The sequence below is a fragment of the Bos grunniens genome, chromosome 8 (genome assembly GCF_055505025.1).
Source record: "Bos grunniens cultivar Pamir isolate PY7600 chromosome 8, Bosgru_T2T1.0, whole genome shotgun sequence".
Lineage (NCBI taxonomy): Eukaryota > Metazoa > Chordata > Mammalia > Artiodactyla > Bovidae > Bos > Bos grunniens.
The window spans coordinates 73,479,221-73,494,334 of NC_141172.1; the positions used below are offsets into that span (position 1 = coordinate 73,479,221).

The 15,114-nt window shown below is 46.2% G+C and overlaps 1 protein-coding gene across 3 annotated transcripts in view; it reads left to right on the forward strand.

Annotated features, from left to right (window-relative positions):
- DPYSL2 (dihydropyrimidinase like 2) overlaps positions 1 to 15,114 on the forward strand; it is a 118,433-nt gene that overhangs the window by 69,433 nt on the left and 33,886 nt on the right. For all 3 annotated transcript variants that reach the window (XM_086416521.1, XM_086416523.1, XM_086416522.1), the window contains one exon: positions 13,213 to 13,377. In XM_086416521.1, the coding sequence (XP_086272647.1) occupies positions 13,213 to 13,377 (165 nt within the window). The remainder of the gene's footprint in view (positions 1 to 13,212; positions 13,378 to 15,114) is intronic.

Sequence of the window (15,114 nt, forward strand, 5' to 3'; positions counted from 1 at the left end):
GGATCAAGAGGAAGTGGACATACGTATACTTAATGGCTGATTCACTTTGATGTATGGCAGAAACCAAACAACATTGTAAAGCAATTATCCTCCAATTAAAAGTAAAAAAAAAGCAACTGGGAAGTCTCTTCCATTTTCTTAAAGCAGCCTGGAGGCCACAGGAAGTAGAGTAGGGAGCTCACCTCCTACCCTTCTCCCTCCATCACAGGCCTGTAGGCACACACACACATATGTGCACACACACACAGAAGCAGGCACACATGCATAGGTGCACACATGCACATACACAAGCAGGCATACACTCATGTGTGCACACACACGCACATGCATACGCGAATATACACACACTCATGCACACACATAACTTCTGGTCGTCATCCTGGTACCCGGAGCCTTGTGTCTGGTAAAGGATGCTGATGGAAGGGGAGGGTCTGCTCAGGAAATCTGCAGATCCTGGGGCTGCCAGTGCTTCCAGCATTTAGGAAACTCACCTCCTTCTCCTCCCTGCCTGGAGAGCGAAAGGGGAAAACCAGGTCATCCATTGCAGCCTGGAGTTACCGTATCCCTGGGTGGGCGGGTGAGAGCTTGAAAATGTAAACAGTCTCAATATTCTGAAAGCCTGCTGGAGATTCACACTGCAGTGATGTTTCCACGGTAAGGTCAGGTTTCCTTGCTTGTGATTGGAATTACGTGGACTTTTTTCATGATGATTAGTTTGTGTTCTCTGCTCTGCTTGGCCAATTCTTCATAATCCAAATAGATGCATTTCCTCAGGCTTAAGACATTCCATTGGACAGGAAGATTGTTTCCATCATGGTATCTTGAGGTCAGAAAGAGGGTGGGGAGGGTGGTTCCCTGGTTGGGGGTGGGGTTGGTGAAAAGTCTATATTTATGCCTGTTGACAGAGGGTCTCTATGAGCCTTCCTGCTTTAGCATTCACTGTCTTTATTTTATGACCCGTGCCTACTTGCTGTGTAAACAGGACAGATTTGTTTTGCTTGTTTTTGTCTTACTCAGTTTTATGCTGGAGACTGTTTGGCTGGATGAATACCTCAAAGTCCTAGGTCTCTCTCCTGGCACTGGGAGCCTCTGGCCTTTTCCTCTCAATAATGTCTTTATCTGCTCCCTTCCTACATTGTTACCCCTCATGGGTCCTCCACCTGAGCCTGTAACCACCCCCTGCACCCCCGCCCTGAGCCCTGTCCCTGCCACCCAGCCCGCAGCAGCGCTGGAGGGTTCTGTGCCCCCAGTGCCCAAGCCCCGACCCCTTCATATTCTGTGTCAAAGCCCAATTGAACACGTGGGGAAGACTGACTTCATGTTAGGTCAAGCAGTCTTAGAGGCTCAAGACATTCCTATTTTACTTTCAATTTATTTTGCAAATGGTTGTGTAAGACCTACTCTGCCAGACATTGGGATAAGCCCTTTATAAACACCAGTTCCTAACAACCCTGCAAGGGGATGCTGTTACCCCCATTTAACAGATAGGAAAACTGAGGCCTAGAGAAGGTGAAAGATTCAGAGTTGTATAGCTAGTGGATGGCAGAGCTGGGTGCAAGCTCAGGCTGCCAACTGGTGCTCTAACTTAAAAAATATATTATTTTAGATTAATTTTTAATCTAAAATTAATTTTTGGCTGTAAAATTAATTTTTGCTGGAATTTCTCTAGTTGCAGTGCGTGGGCTTCTCATCACGGTGGCTTTTTTTGTTGCGGAGCATGGGCTTTAGAGCACAGGCTCAGTAGTTATGGTGTGAGGGCTTAGTTGCCCTGCAGCATGTGGGATCTTCCCGGACCAGGGATCGAACCCATGTCCCTTGCATTGACAGGCAGACTCCCAACCACTGGAGTTCCGGCGAGTCCCTACTCTAACATTCACAAACACTAGCATATTTGATGGGTGGAGTTGAAGCCCCGTTGTCTGATCAGGGCATTTGAGAGTCAGCCAGCTCGCAGGCCTGTGCAGTCCCTGTACGTGAGGATCCTCAGGACTTCAGATGGCTTAGAGGGATTCCAGGATCCAAACATGAGCCTGAGGCACACTCTGTGTTTCTCCCACCACCGATGCATGGATGTGAGGGGCCGTAAAGTTGGCTTTTCTCCAGCCGGAGACTCAGCATGCCTGTCTAATTACAGGAAACAGGGCCCTCTCCACAGTTAGTCAATGATTTCAACATCTCTTGGAGAAATTCTGCATGAACCTGGAGTTGGAGGCTTTGCTTTCTAACGAGTTTGGCTGGAATGCTCACCTCTGGCTTCCCTTGCCTGCTCCCCCCGGGCCATGGTTTCATCATGCTGCTTTGCAGCGGGCACTTCCTATTCAGCGTCTTATCTATCTTTAAGCGTTCATGGAGCTGAGAGAAAGCACAGCTGTGCTCTGTGCACTTGGGGCCCAAGTGCCTGGGCTGCTGCCTTGGCTTGTTGGCCTCACAAGGCGACCTTGAGGGGATCAGCTTATGACTCAGATGGACAAAGCTAAGAGAAGGTATGAGGGGACTGGAGAACTAAGATGGCAGCTGTCACCATTTCATCATATTCTGGCTAAATTGTCAGTAACCTCTTTGTCCAGCTGGTTGATTTGCTCTCTTATGTATTGCTTCGTCCCCTACTTGGGTCTTGGAAGGTGGCCATTGATCTAAAACAGAGACGGCTTAGAATAGTGAAAAGAGCTTTGTTTTTATTCCCTTAAATAGCAGGCAAATAAAGTGAAAATAGCAGCGCTGGCTGGGGTGACATCCTGATGCGTGGCTAGAGGCGGTATGGAGTGATGATGCTCTGGAATGCAGCGTATTCATCTGCATTAAGAACTGTAACTCACCCAGTAAGCTCACTTGATGCTAGAACCCTCTCCAGAGAAAACCATTTAAAGTAAGGGAAAATGGGAATTCCCTGGCTGTCCAGGGGTTGAACTTAGGGCTTTCACTGCTGGTGTCTGAGTTTGATTCCTTGTAGGGGAACCAAGATCCCACAAACTATGCGGAGTGGCTGAAAAAAAAAAGGAAGGGGGAGTTATTTGCATGAACATGTCCATAGGAACCTTGTGTATAATAGAGGAAAAGTGGAAACAGTCTCTAGGTTCAACACAGGGGAATGGTGAAGAAAGTCACAATAGATTCTTCAAAGAATAATTCTCATAAAAAATGGAATTGTGAAGACTCTAAGACAACGTGGTATTAAGAAAAAAGCCACAGTTAAGTGAATGCGCCCTGTGATTATACCTACGTAAAACAGATACACGTGAAAATTGTATAAATATTAAATTACGTTGAATTTGTTCATAGTGCTTTTTAGGTCTACTGTATCCTTCTACTTTTCTGTATATTCATTCTATTAATTTTTGAGAGTTTGATATTGAAACGCCAATTAAAAAATCTTAATTTATCTACCTAAAAAATAATTGTAATATAGAGTGGAACTATATGTAGTTTTGTTCTGTATTTTCCAAGTGTCCTGTAAAAGTGTTGCATAATTTAAAAAATAAAAAAGAAAGAGAAAAAAACAAAAAAGAAACCATATATACGTGCCAGATCTGGAAGATGATCTAGAAACTGGAAGATGATCTAGAAAAAAGATGAATAGTTATGATTAGGATGGTGGGATTATAGGTAATATTTTCTCCTGTTAATAAGAAAAGTAAAGGAAACAGTACAGATTTTGGATTCAGACCTGGGATTAGTTCTGGTTTTGCTATATTTCGTTATGTGTCTCTAGTGACTCTTGAAACTTCCTGGGACTCAGATTCCTTATCAGTAAAAAGCTAGAACCATTTCCAAGGGTCTCTGGATCTGAGCCTGATTGTAGCCACTAATGGTCTCTTCAAGTGGAGTCTGCAGGACTGCTTATGTCAATAAACAATTTGTGAAAAAAAGCAAACAACAACTTGTGGGCAGTTAGTGCCATCATTGTGCACAAACTATGAAGTCCCTTAAGCACTCTTGGTGGCTCCGGATCTGCTGTCACCATTCACGGCTTGATGACGCTTTTCCTGAAGGTGCGACTATGCACATCTACCTCAAGTGAGCAGAGAGCAAACTCTTAAATCCATGGAGGCTGGTTTTGAAGCTCTTTCTGGTGAAGCAGGTGATTTCCTTCCCTCCCCATGCCGACCAGTTGCCTCTGGTGGGCCCCTTCCTGCAAGGTTGACCCCATGTTGCCTGCAGATGGGCTCTCAGACTCTCCATGTCTGCTTTTGATGAGTTAAGGAGAGGATTTCTGTGCATCATTTGGTTTGTAAATCCTCTTCAAGGATTTACACATTATAAATGGCCCTTCATTGCCACACAAAGATTGCGTTAGCTCTGCCTTTGATCATGCATGCAAGGAGGCCGTGTGCAAACTATACCCAGGCCTCAAAGAGAAAGGTTTTATGAGGTGCTGACATATTGACAAGCTCTTACCTGGTGCCCCAAATTGAGTTTCAGTGACTCAGGTTGGCAGTATCCCCTCTGTCCGCTAGGTTAAGCTCATTAGCTGCCTGCTTAAGTGAACCTGCATATGTTTTCGATGATGGAAGGGGGTTTAGGTTTGAAAAGTTGAGGTGTGTGTTATTGATAGATGTGCCAAAAAGGTGGTGGTTTGTTGTGGCTGTTGAACAAGGCAGGTTGGGAGTTGAACTCTGAGACAGTGTCTGCAGAATTGCAGACTGTAGCCTCCAGTTGCCTTGTCTGTGATGTGAGCATGGTGAAACTGCCCTGTCCGCCTGATTTGAGCATCACCTGATAAGGCACACCATAGCACTTTGTGGACTACTTGCTATAGAGCTGTACCAAGGTGAGGTTGATATTGTTGCTGTGAAACAAACATTGGCATGACATTATAAAATGATTTAATGGTCCTATTCCTATTTTAAAAAATTTCTGTAGGTAAGAGTAGATATGTTTTCATCAAGTGGGGAGCTTTGGTTATGCCTTGTGCTAAATTGTGAAAATGGATTGAAAAGCCAAGAGGCCTTTCCAGGATCATCGTTAAAATAAGAACTAATGCTGGGTTTGGAATCTGGGTCTTCTCTCTGCCCTGCTCCCCACCTCTCCTTTCCCACCCTCTGTCTCTAACTCTGATTCCTGGGCTCTCCAGGTTGCCTTCCAGCAGCCTGGAAGGAATGGGCAACCTCCTTCCAGCAGGCCCAGGCCACAGGAAGGGAAGTCTGGGGGGCAGAGGGCATGGGCTGCAGGTGTGGGGAGCTCCAGGTGCCCACCTGCAGCTTCTGGATGCACAGATGCCTGTGGGCAGCAGGGTCTACCCCTGATAGGTCCTGTAGCCTTGGGGTCCCACCTGCTTCCAGCTGCTTGGCATAGGGATTTGCCTGAGACTGAAGAGGGCACATGTCCCCAGATCCATCCCCCAGTGAGTACTGAGTCTGAGGTCAAGGATGAGTCAAGACACAGGAGACTACTCTGTCTGGGAGATGGGGTATTGGTGCTTTGGGGAGTCACACCAAGATGGTATGGGCAGCGCTGGGATGAACCTGGGGTGAGTTCAAGCAGGGGGGAGGCAAGGATGCAGTGGGCCGAGAGTGAAGGGGGCCGGAAACATGGGGTGTTGACAGCGCTCACCCCTTTCCAGCTTGGCAGGAAAGGCAGGGCAGGAAGTGAGCAGCAGCCTGAGGATGGAGCAGTGTCATTCTTATGCGTGCCTTTTAGTATATTGGGTTGGCCCAAAAGTTCATTTGAGTTTTTCCATACATCTGTGGAAAAACTTGAACAAAGCTTTTGGCCAACCCAGTATTTTTTTCCCCAAATAATACTAAAATAGTATTTTAGGAGCAGAGTTTGTTTGCTCCATAGCTGGCACTCATCAGATCAATGAAGAGGCTGTTTGTTTGTTTTATAAACGTGTTTTGCTGACTCCTGCCATGGCCTTTATTCCCACCAGGTCTCTAGCTTAATGATTCTAGCAGTGATCACTGGACACTGAATGGTTTCTTATGGTTCCACATGGCTGATATGAACATGTGTGCTCAGTTGCTCAGTTGTGTCTGACTCTGTGACCCCATGGACCCTCCCGGCTCCTCTGTCCATGGAATTTCCTAGGCAAGAATGCTGGAGCGAGTTGCCATTTCCTCCTCCAGGGGATCCTTCCGACCCAGGGATCAAACCCTCATCTTCTGTGGCTCTTGCATTGCAGCAGATTCTTTACCCACTGAGTCACTGGGGAACACTCGCTTAGTTTTAAAAACAAGATAATGTTAAAGGAAGCTCGGGAAAGAGAGAAATAAGAGGGTGACCCTGGTGCCTCAAGGTTTGAGCAGTTGGTATGCCTGCGATTGTTCTAGATAGTTCTAGCTTTTAGGAAAATGCTTCCTTGCATGGCAGGAGAAGCAGTATATTTGCACAAGGTGAGTAGTTAGCCCTGGAAGCATGTGGTTTAGAGGCATTTTAATATTTCACAAAGGGATTTACGAGGGACTTTTCCTTATGAAGTATTGTATTAATAACTCTGTCTTCCCTGCTGGTCTTTTTGAGCATGCTTGTGTAGCGGGCACTCTTCAGAGCAGTTTCTGTATTGACTCATTTTCACCTCACTAGAAGCCTGTGGGTTAGGTACTAGTATCAATCCCATTTTACAGATGAGGAATGTCAAGTCCCCAGAGGTTGACCGTCTCACCCATAGTCACGTGATGAAGAGATGGCAGAAAGGCCAGGAACTCAGTCATCTGATCTCACCTCTCCTCTCCAGCATCTCCTAATTCCCCGGCCCAGGTGCTTTCTCTTCCCTTTCTGCCTCTTTTGAAGACAAAAACCATGTTATCCTAACTGGCAGCCTGGACTCCCCAAAGGCTCTTATCTCTCCAGCAACAAAAGCCACACTCTGCTGAATAGGTCACCCGGCCTTTGGCTGGGGAGACGCCGGCCCGGCAACTCCAGAGATAAGCCAGTGGTGGTTGTGCTGTCATCTCCCTGGTGGTTTGCTTTTAATTCAGGTCCATTAATTTATCTCAGATGGAAACGGGAGAGGCCAACACGCACACAGCTAAGCTCAGGGCCTGGAGAAGGAGGCCCAGTGCTGATTCTGGAATAGGGGGCTGGAGAGGGGCAATTCTGATAGGGTAAAGGCCCCAGGGAGCATGGGCGGTGTGTGTACTGACTACAGGAGATTCTAGACCTGCCGCTACAGGGGTCTGTGTTTGAGGCTCCAGAGAGGCAGGGGGAGAGCCTTTGGTGGGATCTGGCAGGACTGAATCCCCACACCCATCTTCCTCCTGTTCCATCTGCTTATCTTCCCAGCAGGCTTGGAATATGGTTCCTATTCAGCCCCCTCAATTCCAGGACAAGGACTGCGGGGGTGACTTTTTTTGGCATCTCTCTATGTTCTAAATATGAAGAACTGATTAGAAACACAAACCGCTGGCCTTTTAAAAATCTGGGGTCTTAGATTATGTCAGGGCTGACTTCCCAAGTGTGATGTTGTATGCACTTTAGCAAGATATTACCCTTGTGGAGGGGATATCAGACTGGGTGGAGGGTCTGAGGCTCTCTCTGTATCATTTCTTACAACTACATGTGAATCTTTAATTACCACGATGGTGTGCTTAGTCACTCAGTTGTGTCCGACTCTTTGTGACCCCATGGACTGTGGCCCGCCAGGCTCCTCTGTCAATGGGATTCTCCAGACAAGAATACTGGAGTGGGTTGCCATTTCCTCCAGGGGATCTTCCTGACCCAGGGATTGAACCTGTATCTCCTGTGTCTCCTGCACTGCAGGTGGATTCTTTACCTGCTGGGCCATCTAGTCTGCCACAAATATCATTGTTGTTTAGTTGCTAAGTCCTGTCCAACTCTTTGCAGCCCCATGGACTTTAGATAGGGTCTTTTAAATACTGCAAACTCCAAAAAGGCCCTAGATTTGAATTTTCCAGGAGCAGCAATATATTTATATGGCGTTAACACTTTGCTGATATCCAGAACATATAACAATAGGATACCAAAACCACTCAAGGCAGTAAAAAGCAATGAAGTGCTGATACACGCTATAATGGATGAACCATGAAAAAAACACCATGCTAATTGCAAGAAACCAGACACAAAAGACCATATGCTGTATGATTCTTTTTTTATATGAAATATCCAGAATAGGCAAATCCATAGAGACAGAAAGCAAATTAATGGTCTCTTAGGGCTGGGAGTTGCAGAGATGGGGGTGCTGGGGAGGGGCTGCTGAAGAGTATGGGGTTTCTTTTTTTGGATGATGTTCTACAATTAGATTGTGGTGATGGTTGTAGAATTCTGTGACGAGACTAAAAACCATTGAACTGAACAGTTTAAATGTGCAAATTGGCTGGTATGTGGATTATATTGCAATAAAGCTGTTAAAAAAAATGTAACGTCCTTTGACAGTTTTAAGAGAAATAATAAAAGTCCTTGGGAAATTGCTGGTGTCCTCTAGATGCAAGCACTTCCAGACACTGGTTGGAACACCTCAATTCAGGCCACAGTCTTGGGGCATGTTTTGGCTCCCTCATAAACCAGATTCACAGGCCTCGCACTGAAACCACAGTGGTGTTTCTGATGCTCCTCCTGAGGGTATGAAAACTCAGTGCATGCCAGACATTTTGCCAGGTGCTTTCACGTGCTTTCTTTTTGTAAAAATTAATTTTATTTACTTATTTTTAGCTGTGCTGGGTCTTCGTTGCTGCATGGGCTTTTCTCTAGTTGCAGCGAGCAGGGGATACTCTCTAGTAACCGTGTGTGGGCTTCTGATTGTGGTGGCTTTTCTTGTTGTGGAGCACACACTCTGGGGCACATGGGCTTCAGTGTTGCAGCTCTGGGGTTCTGGAGCCCAGGCTCAATAGTTGTGGTGAACTGGGCGTAGTTGCTCCGCAGTACGGGGATCTTCCGAGACCAGAGATCGAACCTGGGTCTCTTACGTTGGCAGGCGGATTCTTTGCCACTGAGCCACTAGGGAAGCTTTCACATGCTTTCTTGAACTTGAAGCCCTGCATGCATGGATGCTTGATGGCCATGTTTCATATGTGAAGAGATGGTGATTCCAAGGAATATACAGAGCAGAAGGGTGATGCTGTGGGAGTCAGCATCAGAACTTGGGGCTCACCGACCCCAAAGGCCATCTTCTTTTCCCTGCCTGCTGCCAGACTGGGTTGATGAGATGTCCCTCTAAGACAGAAGCCAGGCCCTCCCAGGGACAGATGGCTTAGGATAGTCACCAGGGAAAAGGCCTGTAGGTTCCGTGCAAGTCGTTTCCAGGCTCTGTCCTCCTCGGAGGGGCATCTCTGCTCCCTCCGGAAATGACTGTGACACTCTGCCCTGTTCTCTGGAGCAGCTCTTCCCAGGAGAGCTTCTGTGGAAAGAGAACTGTGGGAAAACATGTGGAGTCATTTCGTGGACACGATTTTGAGTGTCGTTCATTCTGGCAGGAAATGTGTTTATTCCCCAAAGTCCTCAGCTTTGCCTGTGTCCTGAGTTTTCAAGGGTTCATAACTCTAAGAGCTGTTTTTGGATAGGGAGGGAACCGGATATTTTTGGTATGTGATAAAGCTGTTGTGTAGAAAATAGGACCCTGATGGTAAAAGGCACAAGTGAATGACCTTGGCGAGGGGAGTCAGTGGGAAAAGGTTTGCACTCAGCTTCCCTGGTGGCTCTGTGGTAGAGAATCCTCCTGCCAGTGAAGGAGACAGGGTTCGACCCCTGGATCAGAAAGACCCCCTGGAGAAGGAAATGGCAACCCATTCCAGTATTCTTGCCTGGGAAATCCCATGAACAGAGGAGCCTGGTGGGCTACCTTCCATGGGGTCACAAAGAGTCGGACACGACTGAGCGACTAAACAACAATAACAGCAAGTGATACTCAGGGTGGTCCCAGGAAGACTCCTCAGCTCCCAGGGAGCTTATTAAAAGTGCAGATTCTCAGGTCCCCACCCAGGCCTACAGACTCTGAAAGTCTGGGAGTGATGTCCAGGAAACTGGGTTTTAATTATCTCTCAAGATAATTTTCTCTGAAGTTTGAGGAGCCTAGCAGCTGATGATCTGACATATGCTTGGGGTTGAACAGGAAAATCTGGTTGTGTTCCCAGGAGGGCATGCCCTTCTGAGCTTGACCTATCTTGCAGGGTGATGTATGAGCTGGAAGGGAGCATTCATTCATTTGTTGAAAATACATACTTCCTGTATCAGTGCATCCACACCCTGCTCTGGGAGACTTTACATCCCATGGAGGAGGGTGGGGTGGGGTGGAGTGGGGGCTAGAGTCAGAGAGTAAAGTGTGCTCAGTCGTGTCTGACTCTTTGTGACCCCATGGACTGTAGCCCTCCAGTCCTCTATGCATGCCATAAAGAAGGGAAACCAGATGAGAAACTGCTGCAAATGGGAATGTGATCCTGGGGTGCTGACATTTAACACGATCAGAAGGGAAAAAAAAGCCGAGAAGCCCAAGGAAAGAGCAAGGTGAATGGATTTCCAAAGAGAGGGCACTGCCCCTGCAAAGATCTGGGGGTGGGGGAGTTTGCAGGTCAAAGAATGAAACATGGCCGGCCAGGGTGGCCTGAAGGTGGTGAGCAGTGGGTAGGTAGCAGAGATTACGTTGGAGAGATAAGTTGGGGCTGATTTCAGAACCAAAAAGAGGAGTTAAGAGTTTTGCTCTACAGATGATGAGCAGCTACTGGAGGCTTTGGAGGAGGGCAAGTGATGAAGCAAAGGGTGTGACTAGGGAAGATTCTGCCAAAACTATGCTACTAAGTCAAATTTTAGTCCTTTTTTTTTTTTTTTTTTTTTTTGCTGAGGGCATGGGGAACCAATTTAGAAAGAAAACTTGGAATCACTTTGTCAGAGTTTCTATGTTAGCAGATGGAACAGACTTGTATTAGAAGTGTACCTCCTGCAGAAAAAAATAACACAGCATTGTAAGGCAGTTATATGCCCAAAAAAAGTATATATCCTCATTGCTTTCATTAGGTAACATTATATGTTTGTTATATGTATTACAATACCAGCTATGTATTTACCTATTAATTACATACGCTGCAACTTATAAAAAGCAAATTTTGTCAGAAGAAAATTCAGCTTTGATGTTCATATTTTCCAGGCATATAAAGCCAAGCTCAATTGATTGTACTTGAGCAGTGTCTGTGAGATTTGATCCATTTCAGAAACTCAACCTCATTAGTGTTGCCTGCGCTGGCATTTTCTTAGCTAAGAGCTGCTTACCTGGCTGTAGAAAATCTAATATATAGAAGAATGATTCATTGCTTTAGACATCAAGAGTCCTGGGTTTTGTCCTCTTGGTTGCATAAGTTTGAATTAACCTTGGACATGTCACTTTGGTTTGTATTTGAGTGTCTCTGGGCAGAGGATGAGTAATAATAATCATGGCAATTGGGCGAGAACTCTTCAAGACCTAAGAGAGACCACGGCCCATGCAAAGGCCCTGTGGCAGAGGGGAGCAGGCTGATAATATTATAGCAACTCAGTGGCAGCCTCTGAGCAGCTGGTGAGCAGAGTGCAAGGGGTAAATGGTCCAGGGTGATTTCTAGAGGTAGGCGAGGATCTTGTTGGGAACTTTAACTTTTATCTGGGACTTCCCTGGAGTGTGCTCAGTTGTGTCAGAATCTCTGCAACCCCATGGACTGTAGCCCACCAGGCCACTCTGTCCATGGGATTTTCCAGGGAAGGATACTTGGAGGGGGTTGCCATTTCTTCCTCTAGTGGATCTTCCCCACCCAGGGATCAAACCCACACTCGTCATTGCAGGTGGATTCTTTACCACTGAGCCATCGGGGAGGTCCAGTGGATAAGACTCTGCACTCCCGGGGCAGGGGACCTGGGTTTGATTTCTGATTAGGGAACTAGATCCCCCATGCTGCTACTAAGAGTTCGCATGCTGCAACTAAACATCCTGCCTGCTTCAGTGAAGATCCTGCTGCTGTACTGAAACCTGGTACAGCCAAATAAATAGACAAATAAATATAAAAAAATTTTTTTTTATCTGAAGAGTAAAGGGAAACCATTGGAGGATTTAAATTGGGGAGGAACTTAAGGTTGGACTTTCCTAGTGGCTCAGTTGGTAAAGAATCTGCCTGTGATGCAGGAGACCCAGGTTCAATCCCTGAGTGGAGAAGATCTCCTGGAGAAGGAAATGGCAACACAATCCAATATTCTTGCCTGGGAAATCCCATGGACAGAGAGCCTGGCGGGTTACAGTTCATGGGGTTGCAAAGAATTGGACATGATTTAGTGACTAAATCACATAATGTTGATAGATACGCTGTCTCATTGAATCCTCATAACCAATGTGTGTGGTACGTAATATCCCTGTTTTTTTTTTTTAAATATTTTTCTTGATGTGGACCACTTTTTAAAGTCTTTATTGAATTTGTTACAATATTGTTTCTGTTTTATATTTCATTTTTTTGGCCCCGAGGCATATGAGATCTTAGCTCCCCAACCAGGGATCAAACCCGTGCCCCCTTCACTGGAAGGCAAAGTCTTAACTACTGGACCACCAGGGAAGTGCCCGTATCTCTATTTTAAACCAATCCAGAAACTTAGTGTAGTGGAGATGAAGTAGCTCACCTTGCTGGTGGGGAGTGGAGCCGGGAAACGAAGCCACGTAAGCCTGACTAGTCCTCTGTACTCCCTATCAGACTACTTCAATAATAATATAACAATAACTGCAGTTTTAAAATGCTTTGAACTCTTAGGATGAACGATCGCCCTTGAATTACAAAGTGGTATTATGCCGCAGAAATCCGAGTGGTGATGAGATAGTGGATATGCTGGGGAACCTTTACATTTGATCTTAGCCGAAAGATGGAGAAGCAGTTCCCGGGGACCTTTTAAAAGGCCCCGTCTGCATGGCTCTGGTCCAGCATCTTCAAGTTCCCTGTCGTCCAGTGGAGGGTGTCACCGAAATAGCTATCAACATGTAAAAGGACTCGGTGGCTCCGGCTTGCCATTTGACACTGCCATTGTCCAAAAGGACTCATTGTCCGTGAAAAGTGCCCAAGGTCTTTACTTTCAGGGGTTTTGTGCCGGGAAATCAGATCTGGGCAGGTCATGCATGGTTTCACTGGAGTAGTCATGCCATGCCAAGTTTCTGCTTTCTCCTTTTTGGGTAGTCTGCTGGTTAAGTGGATGCTTAAAACCTGGTGGTAGAGTTCCATCTTAATTTTGAGCCCTTGTTCAGGGTTGAAATGGGGAAACAGCTTCTGGCTTGCACACCTGGAAGCTCCTATTGGTGACGACGACACTTCTGTTCCTTTCTAGTTGACCACGTGGTTCCTGAGCCTGGGACAAGCCTGCTGGCCGCCTTTGACCAGTGGCGGGAATGGGCTGACAGCAAGTCCTGCTGTGACTACTCTCTGCACGTGGACATCACTGAATGGCACAAGGGCGTCCAGGAGGAGATGGAGGCCCTGGTGAAGGACCATGGTAGGTTGTGCCCACCCAACACTTCCTTGGAGGTGTTTCCTTCTCAGACCCTGAGCTGCCCCAGCTCTGAAGAAAAGCTGTGTGAATAGTGCTCCTAGGGGCCTTCTGCACCTGCCTTGTGTGCCAGGAGGGAGGGCGTGGCCTGCAACTTGTGCTGGGCATGGCCATGGTCAGACAACTGGTCACAGCTTATTGGTGTAAGCACACTGTGGATGTGAGAGGGATTTGCTCTTAAAGGAGAGGAGTGGATTCTGGGTAATCTTAGAGGAGAGCCCGGGATCCTGAGTACAGGACTTCGGCAGCCTCTGTTTGCAAACCCAGGAGAACCAGGGTAGATTTGAGGGTGATGAGGCTCTGGAACCACATGAGGTGTCTTTTTTTTGTTCCATAGTGGGAGCCAGATTCTAAGAACTGGGTTCTGAAAGAATCCCAGGGATATTGGGATATTCCAGGGATATTGCGGGAATCTTAACCACCTCCGGGTGCCTCTGGGTCCCTCTTATCCACAGGAACCTTAGGGATTTGGGTGATGTTATCAGACAACATCATCTTTGGGGGTCTTCTTGACCTTGGCTATAGACAGGAGATCACATGGGGTCACATGTTGACCTCTTTGGATCCAAATCATCAAGGAAATGTCTATGCTCTATGGTTCTGAACTTCTAGGCTAAGAAATACCATGAGCTGAGAGTAAAATCTAGGCATAGATACAGTAGATACCTACAGATACAGTGGAAAAAGCTTAGAATGATAATCTGTAGCCTGGGGCTTATTTCTCTGCTCTTCCATAAACTGGCTGTGTGACCTTGGCCAAATCACTTAAATTTTATGAGTCTCAATTTAACAAAAAGTCTCACATGAGGATATTGGATTAGATACCCTAAGATTCATTCCCACATGAAAGAAACTAGGTAATCCTTGACCTTTCTCACTTTGGCAAATACTGAGACTCAAATGGATTAAATGCTAATAATGAATTTACTCCACATCAGCCTGGAGGGTTCCCATAGCAACTGTTGCCTAGCAGGAGAGAAGGGCCGAAGTGTCCCAAGGCATTGAACACAGGCAGCTTCCAGCACCTCCCGTGGCTTGAATTAAGCTCCAGGGCTAGCAGGTTGTCAGTACAGTTGTTTACCCTTGTGATGGATGTTGATCAGGGATGTTTGGTCTGGTGCTTTTGGAAGCAAGAAATCTAAAATGCCAGGGTGAGAGCTGTGACATCTGCTGTTGCACCCACAGACCTTGTCTGTCTTAAAACATTTCTGAAAAATCAGCATAGAAGGCAGTCAGTTTACCGGAGAAAAGACATTTATTATAGATCTTTGAATTCACTTTCTTGTTAAGGCACAACAGTTAGGAGCAAATTTCTTTCTAATGTTTAACTTTTAATTATGGTAGAATACAGCATAATGTGAAATTTGTCGTCTTAGTCATTTTAAATGTACAGCTCAGTGACACTAAGGACATTCCCACTGTTGTGCAGGGATCACCACCATCCATCTCCAGACCTTTCTTTCATCTTTCCAAACTAGAACTCTGTCTCCGTTAAACCATACCTTTCCCTTCCCCCAACCCCCATTCTACTTGTCCTTGTGAACTTGGCATATAGGTGGAATCCCACAGCGTTTGTCCTTTTGTGACTGGCTTATTTCACTTAGCAGAATGTCCTCAAGGCTCATCCACGTTGTAGCCTGTGTTAGAATTCCCTTCATTTTAAGGCTGAATAATATTCCATTG